Genomic DNA, 17,688 nt, shown 5'->3' on the forward strand with positions numbered 1-17,688 from the left:
GCCGTGATCAAGGGCAGCTTTGCAAAGCTGGTGTAAAAATTCACCAGCTCAGGCACAACGTTTTGTTTGCCCACCCATACCAGAGTGGTGGAGACAGATATGTTGGGAAGACTGATGATATTTTACTAGTCCATTTAAAACAAAAACACCTTGCACCAAGCAAGTTGGGAAGTAGGAATTTTGCAAAGCTGAAAAAAGGGATGAATACACCAAGTGTCTACATTTTGTCTCATCATTACACACTTGAAAGGAAATAGTATTTACAGAGAAATCTGCAGAAATACATTAGTTTTGGTGGATAATGTACTGAAGATACTGCAGTTATACTTAATAATTTGTAATTGTATTTAATATTTCTGCAGCAGAAAGATAATGGTGTCTTCATACACCAGACACAGTAGAAAATACAGAGATGTCTGGAATCTCTCATCCGCTTCTGTGAGCTCCTGGGAGATATTCCAAAGCTTCCTGTCTCTTCTCAGTCCTATGCCTTTTTCTACAGATGCAGCTGGAAGCCAGTCAAGCCCATATTCTTTTGTGGGCTCCAGGTAGGCCTCAGTAGCTCATAATACAAATTCTCCTGGAAGAGAAAGCAACCTAAGTCCCATTTTCTCCAGATAACAAGTAAGGCAGCAGGAAGGGAAGATGCAACTTGTGGCCTAACTCTGGTGCTGAGATATAGCAGTGATAGGTGCCTAAGGCCTGGTCTACACTGGGGAGGGTGGGGGGGAATCGATCTAAGATACGCAACTTCAGCTACGAGAATAGCGTCGCTGAAGTCGACGTATCTTAGATCGACTAAGATTGACTTACTTTGCGTCCTCGCGGCGCGGGATCAATGGCCGCCGCTCCCCTGTCGACTCCGCTTCTGCCTCTCGCCCTGGTGGAGTTAGAGAATAGATTCATTCTTCTACTGACACTTGGTGTGGAGAGGGATGTGAATCATGGCCCAATTTCGTCTTCCTTTACAGAACTGGTACCAGAAGAGAAGGTGCATACATGACCTAATTTCTTTCCCTTCTTCCCATCCTTTCTCAATCAGCAGGATTAGAAGGGGAAGCAATTCACAGCCTGATCCCCTCCCCGCTCCAGCAAGGGGACCAAAAAGGAAGGCAATTGCCAACCCATTTCCCTGTGTGTGCCAGCTTGCAGGCCTTGCCAAGTGCAAAGTTGGCTATTTGCTTCTGCCTGGAAAAAAGAAACTAGCTGCAAGATTGTTGGCGCCACACCAAAGTAAGCAGAACGTATTCTCATCTGTCCCTGAGCCAGAGGTTTTGACCATGAACAACATGAGTCACAAATTGGTTTCATATAAGAAGACATCTATTATTATTTTTATTTATTTATCTACCACCCAAAACTTGCTAGATGCTTTACAAGCAGAGAGACCAGCATCTAGGAGATAGATGTTCTCACTTGTCCTGATCGGAGCCTCCTTCATTGCCATGCAGATGAGTATCTGACCTGGATTTTTGCTGAATGCTTCATTGGGTTGTGTCACAAATAATGTATTTGGCGGCCTGCGTATTTCGACTTGGATACAAGGAACAACAACCTGGAGGAGAAAAGTAGAACATACATCCCCATTCTGAAAAATCATATATCAAAGACTTTCTGAAGGTCCAAGTACATTATATTCACTGGATCACTCTTGTCCACATGCTTGTTGACCCCCTCAGAGAATTCTAATAGATTGGTGAGGCAATCTTTACAAAAGCCAAGTTGACTCTTCCCCTGCAAATCATGTTCATCTATGTCTCTGATAATTCTGTTCTTTACTATATTTCAACCAATTTGCCCGGTACTGAAGTTAGGCTTACTGGCCTGTAATTGCCAGGATTGCTTCTGGAGTTGTTGTTTTTTTAAATTGATGGCACATTAGCTATCCTCCAGTCATCTGGTACAGAATTTGAGTTCCTTCAGAACTCTTGGATGAATACCATCTAGTCCTGGTGACTTATCACTATTTAATTTATCAACTTGTTCCAAAAACATCTCCATCTAGAACAGATGCAATTATAAACTACTTATTATGGGTGGTTTAATGATTATTAGATATTTCAATAAATCGTTAATCCATTGTTATAGAGTCTATCAGGTCAATAGGTTGCTTATAACTACAGTAACTCTTCACTTAACGCTGTAGTTATGTTCCTGAAAAATGTGACTTTAAGCGAAACGATGTTAAGCGAATCCAATTTCCCCATAAGAATAAATGTAAAGGGGGGCGTTTTAGGTTCCAGGGAAATTTTTTTCACCAGACAAAAGACTAACATATATATATACACACACACACACACACACAATTTAATACTGTACACAGCAATGATGATTGTGAAGCTTGGTTGAGGTGGTGAAGTCAGAGGGTGGGATATTTCCCAGGGAATGCCTTACTGCTAAATGATGAACTAGCACTTGGCTGAGCACTCAACAACACATTGTTGTTAATGTAGCCTCACACTCTACAAGGCAGCACAAATGGAGAGAGGGGAGACAGCATGGAAGACAGAGACACACACCCTGTGAGTGTGAGAGAGACACGCTCATTGCCCCTTTAAGTACGCTGACCCAACTCTAAGTACATTGCCTTTTTAAGTAGATCAGCAAGTTGAGACAGCAGCTGCTGCCAGCAAGCTCCCTTCGTCCTGAGCCTTGTCATGTCCGCCCCCACCTCGCTCTATGGCAATGGGGTAAGTGGGGGGCAGGAGCATGGGGGAGGGGGACACCCTGACATTAGCACCCCTCTTCCCCTGCCCTCTCACCTCCCCTCCCAGCAAGCAGGAGGCTCCTGGGAGCAGCTCCAAGGCACAGGGCAGGAGCAGCACATGGCAGTCGGGGGAGGGACAGCTGAACTGCTGGCAATTGATAGCCTGCTGGGCAGCTGCCGCACAGGGAACTTAGGGAAGCAGGGAGCTGATAGGGGGGCTGCCAATCCACCCTGGTTCCAAGTCCCCACCACCTCCCTCCAACGGGCTGCTCTTTCTGCAAGCAGTGGACAAAGCAGGCGGCTGCCAAACGACATTAGAAGGGAGCATTGCGCAACTTTAAACGACCAGGTTCTCTAATTGATCAGCAACGTAAGAACATTAACCGGGACTACTGTACACAGTGTTGTTGTAGCCATGTCGATCCCGAGATATTAGGAGACAGTGGTTTGGCCTTGGCCCGAGAAGACAGGACAGAACAGCACAGTTGGCACTAATTGCTAGTCTGACCAACGAGGTTATGGAATAAATAAGCACCCCTTAGAGGCAGGGCTGAGGCACGCTGTGGACGATGCTGTGGATTCACTTTGTGAGGCTATCCATCCAGTTCCTTTTAGGGCCCTAACTTCACTCAAAATACAGTTAAAAAAAACCCCACAGAGACGGGGAAAAAACTGAGGCCAAACTTTTCACATTATTCATAAAGCCAAGACACCTAAATCCATGTGGAAGCACACCAATAAGTGCCGAGTACCCAGCAGCTCCCATTGATTTTTATTTTTTTTATGGGTGCTGCTCATGCTCATCACGTGTGAAAATGATGCCAGGTATTTAAGGCTCCTGAATCCTCACAGACGCTCGAATTTTAGGCCCCTAGTTTTGAAAGTCTTGGCCTTTGTCACCTAACTTTATAAACCCAAGTTGGAAAATTTTGACCTGAGCCCCAATTCTCTGCAGTGCAAAGCCTGCTTTGTGACACTCTAGTGGCTCAAAGCAGTCCTGATGCCAGCTGATCTGCTCACATGAGGAGTCCCTTTACTAGTTCTAAAGGGACCTTTGGTAGGGTTGAGCTCCTACAGTGTTTCCTATGCCCCTTCACTCCCAGCCCTCAGTGTAGGGAGCATGGGCCGGGCCACTGTGCAGCCGGCAGATCCCTGGCTGCCCCCCCCCCCCTCGCCGCAAAAAAGTCATACTCCTACCTTAGGGCATACATTCGTGTGCTTTGCAGGCACCTCCCATCATGCTGCCTTCCCCAGTGGAGGGTGGACGTGACTTTGCATGATCTGCACAGACCTAGATTATATGGAATACTGTAAAACATGCTAAAAATGAAGCTGTATAGACATACATTAGATTCCTTATAGACCAGGGGTCGGCAACCTTTCAGAAGTGGTGTGCCGAGTCTTCATTTATTCACTCTGATTTAAAGTTTCGCGTGCCAGTAATACATTTTAATGTTTTTAGAAGGTCTCTTTCTATAAGTCTGTAATATAGAACTAAACTATTGTTGTATGTAAAGTAAATAAGGTTTTTAAAATGTTTAAGAAGCTTCATTTAAAATTAAATTAAAATGCAGAGCCCCCCGGACCGGTGGCCAAGACCCGGGCAGAGTGAGTGCCACTGAAAATCAGCCCGCGTGCCGCCTTCGGCACGCATGCCATAGGTTGCCTACCCCTGTTATAGACCTTTACACCTTCCCGGGAAGGAAAAATGTAAGTGGCCAAATTCTCCTTTCAGTTACATCCATGCAGCCCCACTGAAGGCAACAGGTATGTCACAGCTGAATTTGGCCCAGTATGAGGTACAGTATGTGCCACTTCCGATATAAATAACCTAGGCAACTATCAGGTGCTAGAAGGGGAAGTAGAGAGAGAGAGAGATAGCTGCTTAGCAGTACAGATGAGAGACACAGATCAGTGAAAACATACCAACTGAATCGCTTCTGGCACTGGCTGGAACAAACTGGCTGATTCTTTTGTCTCCCTGATTGGTTTTGAAACCTAATGTAAGTGATGGGAATTAATTGCAGGTTTTATACTTAAGCTTTTAATAGTTAGATGTCCCTCCATCCCAAGAGTGGCAAAAAGAAAAAGAAGTCGGTGTCACTATTTGAAATTAACAAAGAGGGAATGCTGAAAACATCTTATATCTTGCATTTGTAGAGAAGAGGTGCACTTTTTTGCTGTTCACTGCATCTGGCTAGAAATCAGTAAGAAGTGAATGCTCCAATTCTTCTCATTGGGTAGCCCATCAAACATTGTCAGTGGGAGCAGCTGGGCACTGAGCACTTCTGAAAATCTGGCCGTCAGCGTTTTAAATCAGTACATTTTGAATGACTATACTTTGGAAATAAACATCAATGTTATCCCTCAAAATCCGTAATGTTAAAATCAAACCCTTCTGAGCCTACTTAAGGATTTATCCTTCAGAGCGGAAGTGAACACTTATACTGTGATTGAAGCCCACAACTGGCCACTTGATCACTGATCAAAATTCATCTACCTTTATTATGCCAATAATCTGACATTATAATGAAGAACAGAGAATCATGGTTTAAAGTCAGTCATAAATAATTTCCCCATCCCTATAAAGTAACACAGCAGCTGCACAACGACAGCAGTCTATTCCTTTAACATTGTCCTTCCCTCTGCTAATGCTCACGGAAGTTAAGACGTGTGTGTGGACAGGATGGTTTTGGTTTTTGTATCATAACATACTTTTTTTTTAAACTTAATATAAGGAAATTAATTAGCCCAGGTACAGTAATTGCTGACTGCAAACAAACTGAATTCAATGAACAGATAGAAAGGAGTGTCAAGTCCACAAGCAGAATGCCACTGATATTAACACAACAGACAAGCAGTGTGATGCAAAGCCGATTTAATTCAGTAGAAAGATCCCCACTGATTGCTGTTGGTTTTAGATCAGGACCCAGATATAGTAAGGTAAAGAGAAGGCAGAGGAGTGGGACGCGGATGAGGATAGTTATCGGGTGATACCCAGGTGACGGTAGAGAAGGCAGAGGAGCGGGACGTGGATGAGGATAGGTATCGGGTGGTACCCAGGTGACGGTAGAGAAGGCAGAGGAGCGGGACGCGTATGAGGATCGGTATCGGGTGGTACCCAGGTGACGGTAGAGAAGGCAGAGGAGCGGGACGTGGATGAGGATAGGTATCGGGTGGTACCCAGGTGACGGTAGAGAAGGCAGAGGAGCGGGACGCGTATGAGGATCGGTATCGGGTGGTACCCAGGTGACGGTAGAGAAGGCAGAGGAGAGGGACGTGGATGAGGATAGGTATCGGGTGATACCCAGGTGACGGAGGAGAAGGCAGAGGAGCGGGACGTGGATGAGGATAGGTATCAAGTGATACCCAGGTGATGGTAGAGAACACAGAGGAGCAGGACGTGGATGTGGATAGGTATCGGTTGATACCCAGGGGACGGTAGAGAAGGCAGAGGAGAGGGACGTGGATGAGGATAGGTATCGGTTGATACCCAGGTGATGGTGGAGAAGGCAGAGGAGAGGGACGCGGATGAGGATAGGTATCGGGTGATACCCAGGTGACGGAAGAGAAGGCAGAGGAGAGTGAAGTGGATGAGGATAGGTATCGGGTGATACCCAGGTGACGGTGGAGAAGGCAGAGGAGCGGGACTTGGATGAGGATAGGTATCGGGTGATACCCAGGTAACAGTGGAGAAGGCAGAAGAGCGGGACGCGGATGAGGATAGGTATCGGGTGATACCCAGGTGACAGTAGGGAAGGCAGAGGAGAGGGACGTGGATGAGGATAGGTATCGGGTGGTACCCAGGTGACAGTAGGGAAGGCAGAGGAGAGGGACGTGGATGAGGATAGGTATCTGGTGCTACCCAGGTGACGGTAGAGAAGGCAGAGGAGAGGGACGTGGATGAGGATAGGTATCTGGTGATACCCAGGTGATGGTAGAGAAGGCAGAGGAGAGGGACGTGGATGAGGATAGGTATCGGGTGATACCCAGGGGACGGAAGAGAAGGCAGAGGAGAGGGACGTGGATGAGGATAGGTATCGGGTGGTACCCAGGTGACGGAAGAGAAGGCAGAGGAGAGGGACGTGGATGAGGATAGGTATCGGGTGGTACCCAGGTGACGGAAGAGAAGGCAGAGGAGAGGGACGTGGATGAGGATAGGTATCGGGTGGTACCCAGGTGACGGAAGAGAAGGCAGAGGAGAGGGACGTGGATGAGGATAGGTATCGGGTGGTACCCAGGTGACGGAAGAGAAGGCAGAGGAGAGGGACGTGGATGAGGATAGGTATCGGGTGATACCCAGGTGACGGAAGAGAAGGCAGAGGAGAGGGACGTGGATGAGGATAGGTATCGGGTGGTACCCAGGTGATGGAAGAGAAGGCAGAGGAGTGGGACGTGGATGAGGATAGGTATCGGTTGATACCCAGGGGACGGAAGAGAAGGCAGAGGAGCGGGACGTGGATGAGGATAGGTATCGGGTGGTACCCAGGTGACGGAAGAGAAGGCAGAGGAGAGGGACGTGGATGAGGATAGGTATCGGGTGGTACCCAGGTGACGGAAGAGAAGGCAGAGGAGAGGGACGTGGATGAGAATAAGTATTAGTTGATACCTAGGTGTAGGTTGCTGTTCAAGAGTCATTGGACAACTTCAAAATGTTATTGAACAGGTGAGTTTTTCCACTGCCCTGCAAGTAACCAGAAACGGGTCTCTGGTTAGAAAGTGGGTGTTGTAGCCAGGGGACTATATTGATGTTTGTGGGCCTGACCCTGTGCCCATTAACATCACTGACAACCTTTACACAGACTTCTGTGAGTGCTGAATCACACCATAGATATGGTGTAATGAATTGGGGGTGGAGGGTATTTCAACAGTGCCATCAATGCCCCACAGTGACACACCAAATTATTAGTATTCATTTTATTTATTTATTTCAGCCTCCAAAAGTGTACCAGGCACCTCCCAGTCCAAATAAGAAGCTGTGGGAGCAGCTCCTCAGGTGGTGCAGGTTGTCTTAGCTCCATTGAAGTCGGAGCCAACGCTGACAAACTACACCCACTGGGGAGCTGCGCCGTGGCCCCTGCCATGAAGAGCTCACAGTCTCAGGGCCAGATTGTGTCTGACCCTTATGCTGCTGCAGAGTGTGATGGGGGAGAGCATACGGAGCCTTCTGCAGTGCCCAGGCCGTGCTCTGGTCCATAGGAGATGGCTGGCTGCTTAGAGAGAGACCAAGCTGTGCCCCATCAGGGGATATAATAATGGTGCACAGCAGGAAATATACCACCTCCAAGTGATTCCTCTGTAGCAGTTCAGCTCCACCCCACCCTTTACTATGGACTGGGCCTAATTTGAGCTGCATTCATAGGTTAAAAACCCCTGGCTGTGCTGAACTCACTCTGTTTGTTTGTTTATTTCAGATATGAGGAGAGAGAGCGCTGAAACCCTCTTCAGTGACTGTAAGTGAAAGCACTGCATGCTTGGCAATTCCCTGACTGTTTTATTTTTCTGGCCCTTTAAAAAGCTTCCTCTTTTTCTCTTGAATGAAGTTGACTTTACACAGAGCCTTGCACTGTCATGGGGGATGCATCTTCCCCATTCCTTCAGGTTTTACTAGGGTGACCATATTTCCCAAAGGGAAAACGGAACACCACCCGGGGCTCGCCTGAGCCTCCCACCCTGCGGGGGGCTTGCCTGAAGGAGGCGTCCACATTCTCCGGAGTCTGGCAGATCTGAGCTGATCTGACTCCATTACGCTGTTGTCTGCTGTGCCATTGATGAAGTTGGATGCCTTTAGAATCGCAGAGGGAGTCTTCTCACCTGTTCCAGGTACTCAGCCTTATGGGACAGAGCGTCGGTCTTCCCATTTCTGGTTCCTGGGCAATAGGCAACTATGAAGTCAAACTGGATGAAGAAGAGGGACCAGTGGATCTGTTGTTGGTTGAAGTATCCGGTTGCTCGAAGATATTCCAGGTTTTTATGGGCTGTGAGCACTTGGACAGGAAACCTGACCACTTCCAGTAGAAACAACATTCCCCTCTCTCTACTACATGGGTTTCCAAGGGTGAACCGGACTCCTTTTCACAGAAGGGTGCTCAGAGGAGCAACTAGTCTGGAAAATCCCTCAATGAATCACCGGTAGAAGTTAGCACAGCCTAGGAACCATTGGACCCCACTGGTGTCCTTTGCTGCAGCACAGTCGGAGGTGACGGCCACCTTGCATGGGTCCCTGGTTATTCCCTCAGAGGAGATAATGTAACCAAAGAATTCTATTGTATCCTGGTCACACTTGCATTTTTGGGGCTTGGCATATAGATGGCATTGGCAAAGTCTAGGATGCCGTGGACATGCTGATCAAGAGAAGCCTGATTGTCAGAAAAGATGAGTATGTCGTCCAGATAAATGACTACATGGCAGTCTAACGCATCTCTGAAGATATTGTTTATGAAGTACTGAAATGTTTCTGGGGCATTGCACAGGCCGAATGGCATGACCAGGCACTCAGTGTCTGTCCCACGTATGGAAGTTGGTCTTCCACTCATCTCCCTCTCTATTTGGGACAAAGTTATATTTTACTGCAAAGTAAAATCCTTTGCAGAGCGGAGTCTTTTGTAAAAGCACGTTAATGAGAGGGAGAGGACATTGATTTCGAATTGGGACTCTGTTTAACAGCCGATAGTCAACACAAGGCCTTATTGAGCCATCTTTTTTCTTCACAAAGAAAATTGGAGCCCCGGCTGGAGACATGGAAGGATGGATAAACCACATTTGTAGATATTCCTGGAGGTAGTCATGGAGAACCTGAAGTTCTGGCTCCGAAAGGAAGCAGATGCGGACAAAGGGGATTGGAGTGGGCTGAAAGTTGATGGGACAGTTACAGCTGCAATGGAGTGGCAGAGCATCTGCATTCTGTTTCTCGAACATATTGGCAAAATCCTTATATTTAAGTGGTAACATGGAGGCAGTGGACTGGACTGCAGTGGGTAACAAGACTCCCTGGGGATTAACCTGCTCAGACTCGGAATCTCGAGGAAGGCTCCCAGTCTACGGTCCCCATATTTGGATTCCAGGGGCAGAATTGTTGGCAATGTGGGAAGCCGAACAGTATTGTGCCTGCCTGCCAATGAATGCATGGATCATAAGAAGTGTCCAGGGCATGCTGAGAACAACTGGAAAATGTGGTGCTCAGATAAGGGCAAACTGAAGGGTTTCTTGGTGACCCCGAAGAGTCACCACCTGCAGGGGTGTGGTCTGGGGGGTAACTGGGCCTGATGAAATGAGCGAGCCATCAATAGATTCCACCAAGTCTGGAGTGTCCTTGCGTTGGGTGGGGATCTGATGTACTCATACGAAGTCCTGAGCCATGAAGTTGCCGGAGGCATCAGAATCCACCAGTGCCTCCAGGTGGACGTTGGAGATGGAGGGGTGCGGGCTTGCAGAGGGAGTTGCAGATGTGTCAGTACACACCTGGTCATTGTCAGTGTATCAGCAGACAGGTACGGATGCTGGGTACCGATAAAAGGCAGAGAGCGCCACTCCCTCCTGGGGGCTGCGGCTTGGCATTCCCTGACCTGGGTGCAGAGTGGACCTTGGCAGGGCAGCCCAATGCGAAGTGTCCTGGTCTTCCACAGTACAGGCATAGCCACAATGCTCGATGCTGCATTTTCTCTGTTGAGCTGCATGGGTTCGGGCTGTGGGGAAAGCACTGAAGGTTGATGGGCTGGAGACAGGAGGACTGGCAGAAGCTGAACTTCTTTCTTGGCTACGTTCCATCAAGCAGTTGTCAGTCTTTATGCTGAGGTCAATCAGGACATCCATAATGGGTGGGGAGTCCACTCATGTGAGCTCATCTTTGATGTCATCATTTAGGCTGAAGCAGAAATGATAATACTGCGCGGCCTCGTTCCATTCAGTCTCTGCTACCAAGCAGTGGAACTCTGGGGCATACTTAGCAACGTGCTGAGGTCGCTGCTGTGATGCCCGAAGGGTGCTCTCGGCTCTACGCTCGAAGATCGTGGCCACGGCATGAATGAAGGCTTCAAGCTGGCCCAGGAGTGGGCTTGTTTTCTCTAGGAGTGGGAATGCCCAGGCCAGAGCTTCCCCAGTCAGCCGGCTAATAATGAGCTCCACTCTGCATTGGTCAGTGGGGAACAACTGCGGGTGCAGCAGAAATAGGAGCAGGGAAAGATTGGCCAGGAGGGATCTGTACTAGCCACTGGTCTGGACCCCTTGTCGGCCTAGTTCCCCTGTTTTAGAATTTGGGCTGCTCAAACTGTCAGGAGACCAGGTCATAGGCAGTCAGAGCAGGAGTCAGACCTAGTGGTTGGAGGCCGAATTCCAGAGTCTGGGGTCAAAACAGGGTCGGCGTCAGAGCTGGGGATTGGAACTGAAGTCAGAGTCCGAATGACAGAGCCAAAGGTTGAGGCAGAGTTGGAGTCAGGAGTCGGAGCTGAGGATCGGAACCAGATGACCAGGAGTTAGGGAAGGGCAGGAGCAAGGCTGGTCAGGGTCTGGGCTGGAGCTGTGGAAGAGCAGAGCAGGAGCAGAGCTCGGAGAGATGAGTGCAGGGAGACAGAGAGTCTGTGGACATGTGTGTTAAGCAGCCAGCAAGCTACTGCTGCTGCTAGGGTTAAGAACCGGCCTTCTGGCTCTCTCAGCCAGTCAGGCAGGGCAGTCCATCAGGCAGCCTAGGGTGTCAGGAGTACTGAACAGGTGCAGCTGACGGCTTTATGCCTGACAGACCGTCAGCTACTCCTGGATTTCCAGGTAGTAGCAGAAGCCAAGAATCTTGTCTTTGTCTCCTCTTGGCAAAGAGCTTGTCACCTTTCCTGTCAGATGCACACCTCGCTATGGTTATCCATGCCTTTGTCACTTCCGGCTTGGATTAGTGCAACATGCTCTACTTGGGGCTACGCTCAAGAACCATTTGGAAACTTCAGCTGGTGCAAATGGCAGCTGCCAGTTTCTATAGCAGTGTTTCACTGAGAGAGCATTGCATACACGCTCCATATGTTGCACTGTCTTCCAAGTCATGTCTGGCTGAAATTCAAGGTGCTGCTTTTTCTGTAAAATACTACATGGTGTGGGTCCCATCTGTCTTAGAGAGGCGCAACTGAGCAACTTATCCCAGCAACTGAGACCAGCTGTGACATTCAAACCGACACTCCTTGGAGGCGGGGTGAAGGGCTCTTGACTCTAGAATTTGCTCCTCTTAGTCATGCAATTGAGCCTGAGTCTGTTGAACTTCATGGCTCTCCACAAGCCTCATCTGTTCTCTCAGACTTTTACTTGAGGGGGTGGGTGTGGACAGCCTCCATATCAGGGCATGTTTTGAGTTTGACATTATGTCATTACAGGGTCTAATTGCATGTTATCTTACGGTACATTTTGTACATGTGCCTAGAGGCATCAAGAGGCACAATTAGTACATTGAGAAATGACTTATGTTCTCTCTCCCCATTTTGACAGTCTGTGGGTTACGACAGAATAGATCATCAAAATCAAAATCGTCATCAACGTCCGAAAGAGTAGTTGGAGGGTTGGCTTCTGCAGAGCTTGGGGATTGGCCGTGGCAAGCGAGTTTACGGCAGAACAACATCCACCGTTGTGGTGCAACGCTGATCAGCAACACGTGGCTTCTGTCTGCAGCTCACTGCTTTAGAAAGTAAGTTCCCAGCTCTGAAAGAGACTGCAGTAAGATGTGGTATGTACTGACCTGCACATCAAATGGTGCTCCATTCAGAACCAATGCCAAGCCCCGGAAGGGCCGTAGTAAAGTTGCAGCGTTTCAGGCAGAGAGCGGTGACCGTTCTTTTTGAAGCTTGAGAAAATAGTTCCTAAGGAAAAGGCTCTGGAAGATGCTCCAAAGGAAGTGGCTCTGGTCAGGTAGAGCAAGAGGAATGACTTCGTGCTATCACAGCTTGGCCCAAATATACATGTTTTTTGAGCCATTAGGTCACCTTACCCCTTTCCTTCTATGGACAGCGGTGTGTGGTGTTCCCTGGAGCAGAGGTTAGAATTTGATGGTTCCATCACTCCTTTTTTGAATAGCCAAGGAGACAGTGAAGACTCATTGCTTCGGAAGGGTGTGGCAATATAAAAACTGGAATAGATTAAAGGTCAGCAAATGGCAAGGCAAGCACCTCTGGTTACCTGCTGTAGTGTGCTGTATTCGCTTTGTGTATTGGGAAGCTACCTGGCCACATTTATGATTTGGCCAGTGAGTAATACAGATGGGATGGTGCAGGCCCAATTCCCCATTCCACCAAGATCTTCCGAGGCTTTTGTAAGGAAGTATGGGTGAGGTTTTGAGCTACATACACTGGACCAGATCTAGAGACCTTTATCTCCATGGCTTAAATATATCTACAAAGTTCTTTCATCTTTTCCAGAGCAAATAACCCACGTCTATGGACTGTTACCTTTGGAACTCTTTTAAGACCTTCAAGAATGAAACGCTTTGTCAAAGCTATTATTGTCCATGAAAAGTACCGTTATCCAGCACACAACTATGATATAGCTATCGTGAAACTCTCGAAAGGAGTTGATTTTACAAATACCGTACATCGCGTCTGTCTGCCAGATCCATCTCAGATTTTCCCATATAATTCTGACGCTGTCATCACAGGCTGGGGAGCACTGAGCGACGATGGTGAGTGCCTCCATCTGCAAAAAAAAAAAAAATAATAACATCATCTGACGTTTTACATTAATGATGAGTCCAACTAACTGTTTAAGTGAGAGCAGCTGTGTGGCCACATCTTGTTTAATCCTTGCAAAAAATTCATAGATTTGTGTAACTATAAGAAACACATTCTGCATTTACTTGCTCTCTAATGTTGGGTTGGAAAAAGACAAAAGCTGCCAGCCACTGAAACAGAAACTGGGGAGGAGTCTGACATTCTGTTTCTGTCCATACATTTGAGATTGCAAGCTCTTTGTGGCAGGCACTGTCTAGCAATGTGTTTGTACAGTGAATATGACAACAGGGTGCTGACCTTGATTGGGGTTTCCCAAAACCTTTGTGAGATATGTATTATAACCCATGGAGCAGGGGTGCAAACGGAGCTGGAGATCGGTGGCTTACTCAAGTTCGCACAGTCAGAACAAAACTAGCCATAGAACTAGCCATCTTGGCTCCGTGTCACCTGCTGAAATTATTAGCCTTTGCTCCATTGTATGGTACTGTACTCAGGAGTAAATCGACTGTGGTAGGCCTCCTCTCCCACCTCAGTGATACCGCTCCTATGTCCTCATATGAGAGTGTGCCATCTTAATCAGTGACTCACAGCTCTTTACTATGGAACCCTTCAAGCCCTTCCTACAAAGTAATGTTGATTATAATGTATGTACAACTCCTCCCGTATATTACTTCAATCTATGAAAAGTGGTACAAGCTGGAGCAACTCTATGTCTTCTTAGCCCAGCCCAGCACTCTCACCCATGAACAGATGCTAAATGCTCCTTCCACATCTTAGCTAGTGCAAAGGATTTATATTTGTAGAGTCATTTTTTCCCTTCAGGCCCGAGTCCTAATGTTCTCCGGGAAGCAACAGTGAAACTCATAGACTCAAACACTTGCAATAGGAAAGAAGTGTACGATGGGGTCATCACACCTGGGATGTTGTGTGCTGGATACTTGGAAGGAGGAGTAGATGCCTGTCAGGTAGGTCTAAGCTCAATACTGAGAACTAGTAGGGAAAATGACTTTAAATGATTAAATATAGTGATCCCCAAATCTTAACCAATACTGTGTCTGCTCCTTCCCTGGGTTCTTTGTTTATATGGGTTCTGATTCAACCAAGACTCTGGCAAAGAGGTTTGTAAAATAAAACATTTTTTACCTGCAGTTTAGCACATAAAACTCATATTAACAGAACTAGGAGAGTACTTGTAAAATTCAAAAGTGCCAGATGGAACTGGAGCCCTGTAATTCAAAGTTGGCTGGTGCCCAATCTTTATCTCCCATCATGGCCTGCACAGTTTGTCACTCCCCACCAGCTCCCACAAGTATTGCCATCTCCTGGCTTCCCTGTGTCGCTGCTTCAGCCTTCCTCCATCCCCACCTTGCAGCTATTGACTTCTTGTTGGCAAGTGATTTGTTTTCTGCTAGGAAGTGGGCCTGATTCCCATTTACATTCAGGCTCGGCTCTGCTCTATAAAGGCGCCTTAATGTGAGAGTAAATTGTTATGCTGGAGCTAGTCATGACAGCAGAGTTAAGATGAATTATAGTTATGCCTATTTTAAGGCCCTTTTGCACTGCTAGAGTGCAATAAAGTGGCCTTAGGATAAATGAGAATCTGTCCCATAAGGAACAAATTACTTTGTACTCTCTCTCTGCTAGCTTTGACGCTGAGTGATACCTGACCTGCTTTTTTCCAGATAATAAAAATGAGGCATCATCTGAGATGTCAAACATTAAAAAATTCAACAGCAGCAGGCAGCCAGGACCAGACAGTAACCGTTCAAGAATTCTGAAGGAGTTTAGGAATGAAGTGGCTGAGCAATCGCTTATTAAAATGTGCAATCACTCATTAAAATCAGTTTCTGGTCTGGAGAGCAGCAAATGTACCTGTTTTTTTTTAAAAGGTGCTAAGGCATTACGGAGCAGTGAGACAGCTTCAGGACCAGGAAAACTGGTTGAAACAATAATTAAAGATTGTTCTAAAACAAGATGTACATGGGATGCTGCAACGTTTGACGTGCAGACTGCCAGGATCATATCCAAACAAAAACTGTCTCCATGGCAATATTTTTAACATTTCTATTGAGGTTCTGAAAAGTTCATCTAAATGTTGAGTCTAAATACTTAACAGCTCCCCATTATAGCCCCAATCCTGCAAAGAGTTCTGCAGTGCTTAATTTTATGCATATGAGTATTCCCATTCAATTCAATGTGCATGAAATTATTATATGCAAAAGTCTTTGCAGGATTGGGGCCTAAATATCTTCAGTCCAGATAACCTAGTTCCTGTGTTCCCATTCTACTCCACATAGAAAAGGGCTGTCATTTATATCTTTCAGTAAAGTTGGTGAAGGAAGGGAATATATCCCCTGTTATACCAGAACTAACTTGCCTGAAATCCCGTAAACGTCCCAGACCAATCTGATTTATGTGTGATGCTATTTACACAGTGTCTGAATTTAAAATCTGAGAGAGGCTAATGTGTTTAACATGTAAAGAAATGTCATCAACTTAAAAACCACAGTTCTGACTGAAAACTTCGTTTTAACCTACTATAGTTACAAGTAACACCTAAGATTGTTTAGAAGGGAAAGGATTGCGGGGAAAATATTGTTCTTGTTCCGTTTGCTGTGCGCGTTTGACAGCACTTTGTGTACAGCTGTTTTACTGTTTCCCCTGAAAGACTCCCTCTGATTTCAGTGGACTTGAGATCAAATCCTTAGTTAGGTTCCCCTGTTGAGAGAGAATCTTAACAAATTATAATTGGGAAATGGGATTGTAAAACCACAGAAACTGGCAGGGGGGCTCCTTGGCTGGCAACGAACCACAGCTTATCATGTAGGGCAGTGGCTCTCAACCTTTCCAGACGACTGTACCCCTTTCAACAGTCTAATTTGTCTTGTGTACCCTCAAGTTTCACCCCACTTCAAAACGACTTGCTTAGAAAATCAGACATAAAAATACAAGTGTCACAGCACACTGTTATTGACACATTGCTGACTTCCTCATTTTTACCATATAATTATAAAATAAATCAAATGGAATATAAATATTGTACTTACGTTTCAGTGTATCTTATATAGTGCAGGTTAAACAAGTCTTTGTCTGTATGAAATTTTAGTTTGTACTGACTTTGCTAGCGCTTTTTATGTAGCCTGCCATAAAACTAGGCAAATATTTAGTGAGTTGATGTAACCCCAGAAGACCTCTGAGTACCCCCCGGGGTAGGCGTACCTCTGGTTGAGAACCAGTGCTGTAGGGCACATCTGCACGGCAAATGAAGGTGTGAGTGTAGCATGGGTAGACATGCCCATGGTAGCTTTAGTCTAGCTAGAGTGGATAACAGTAGTAGTGAAGACGTGGTGGCACGGGCTTCGGCGCGGACTAGCCATCTCAGTACAAGCCCACCAGGGACTCCGGATACCTACTCTGGTTGCTGGCCCACGCTGAAGTTGGTGTCGCCACATCTTCACTACTGTTGTTATCCGTGCTAGCTAGATTAAAACTCACATGGGTATGCCTACCTGTGCTGCCTTCATTTGCGGGATAGATGTACCCTTAGTTTTTGGAAAGTGACTAAGTTCCAGGTTGATGGTGTTCCTTTAAATAATGCTCTCTTCCCATCTTCCATCAAAGGAAGCTGTCCCTTTCCACACCCTATTGCCTGTGAAAATAGCTATATTTTCCTTTCTGGTACACTCAATTTCTTTTTTCTCTTTTTTCCTCCTCTCATAGGGTGACTCTGGTGGCCCACTGGTTAGTCCAGATTCTAGAGGAATGTGGTACCTCGTGGGAATAGTGAGCTGGGGAGATGAATGTGCTAAACCAAATAAGCCGGGAGTCTACACACGAGTGACTTACTATCGGGACTGGATCACCTCAAAAATTGGCCTCTAATGCTGCAGAAGTCACAACTGGACTAAGCTACACAGGCTGTATGCAGGTCATACTTGTCTGTAACTCTACAAGGTGTCATTTAATCTATATATCCCTACATCAATTCCTGTCCAAAACAAGCGCGAGCTTCGCTGCTGGAGATGCCATAGCCCCTTGTGAATTTACACTGAAGGTGTGAGATCACCTGCCTCCTCTCCAAACTCCGAACCACTCTGGCCTATTAGAGGAGAGGAAAGCCCCCAGCAAAATGAAAAAAAGCTGCTGATTTATTTATTTTACTAGTTAAAAAGTGTATGTTCTTTCCCCAGGAAAGGAGAGTTACCTGTCCCAAGGTCTGATGATTCCCCCAGCCTTGCTACCCTCCTCCTCCTCCACTGGGGCCCAAAGTCTTAGCCACTTTTATTC

At 46.7% G+C, this 17,688-nt stretch overlaps 1 protein-coding gene across 1 annotated transcript in view; it reads left to right on the forward strand.

Moving 5' to 3' along the window:
* LOC128838441 (transmembrane protease serine 11C-like) overlaps positions 1-17,283 on the forward strand; it is a 56,270-nt gene extending 38,987 nt beyond the window's left edge. The window contains exons 6-10 of the mRNA XM_054030624.1: positions 8,122-8,160; positions 12,170-12,365; positions 13,093-13,352; positions 14,224-14,366; positions 17,122-17,283. Coding sequence (XP_053886599.1) covers positions 8,122-8,160; positions 12,170-12,365; positions 13,093-13,352; positions 14,224-14,366; positions 17,122-17,283 — 800 coding nt within the window. The remainder of the gene's footprint in view (positions 1-8,121; positions 8,161-12,169; positions 12,366-13,092; positions 13,353-14,223; positions 14,367-17,121) is intronic.
* The last annotated feature ends 405 nt before the right edge of the window (positions 17,284-17,688 follow it).

Source organism: Malaclemys terrapin, chromosome 5 (genome assembly GCF_027887155.1).
Source record: "Malaclemys terrapin pileata isolate rMalTer1 chromosome 5, rMalTer1.hap1, whole genome shotgun sequence".
NCBI lineage: Eukaryota > Metazoa > Chordata > Testudines > Emydidae > Malaclemys > Malaclemys terrapin.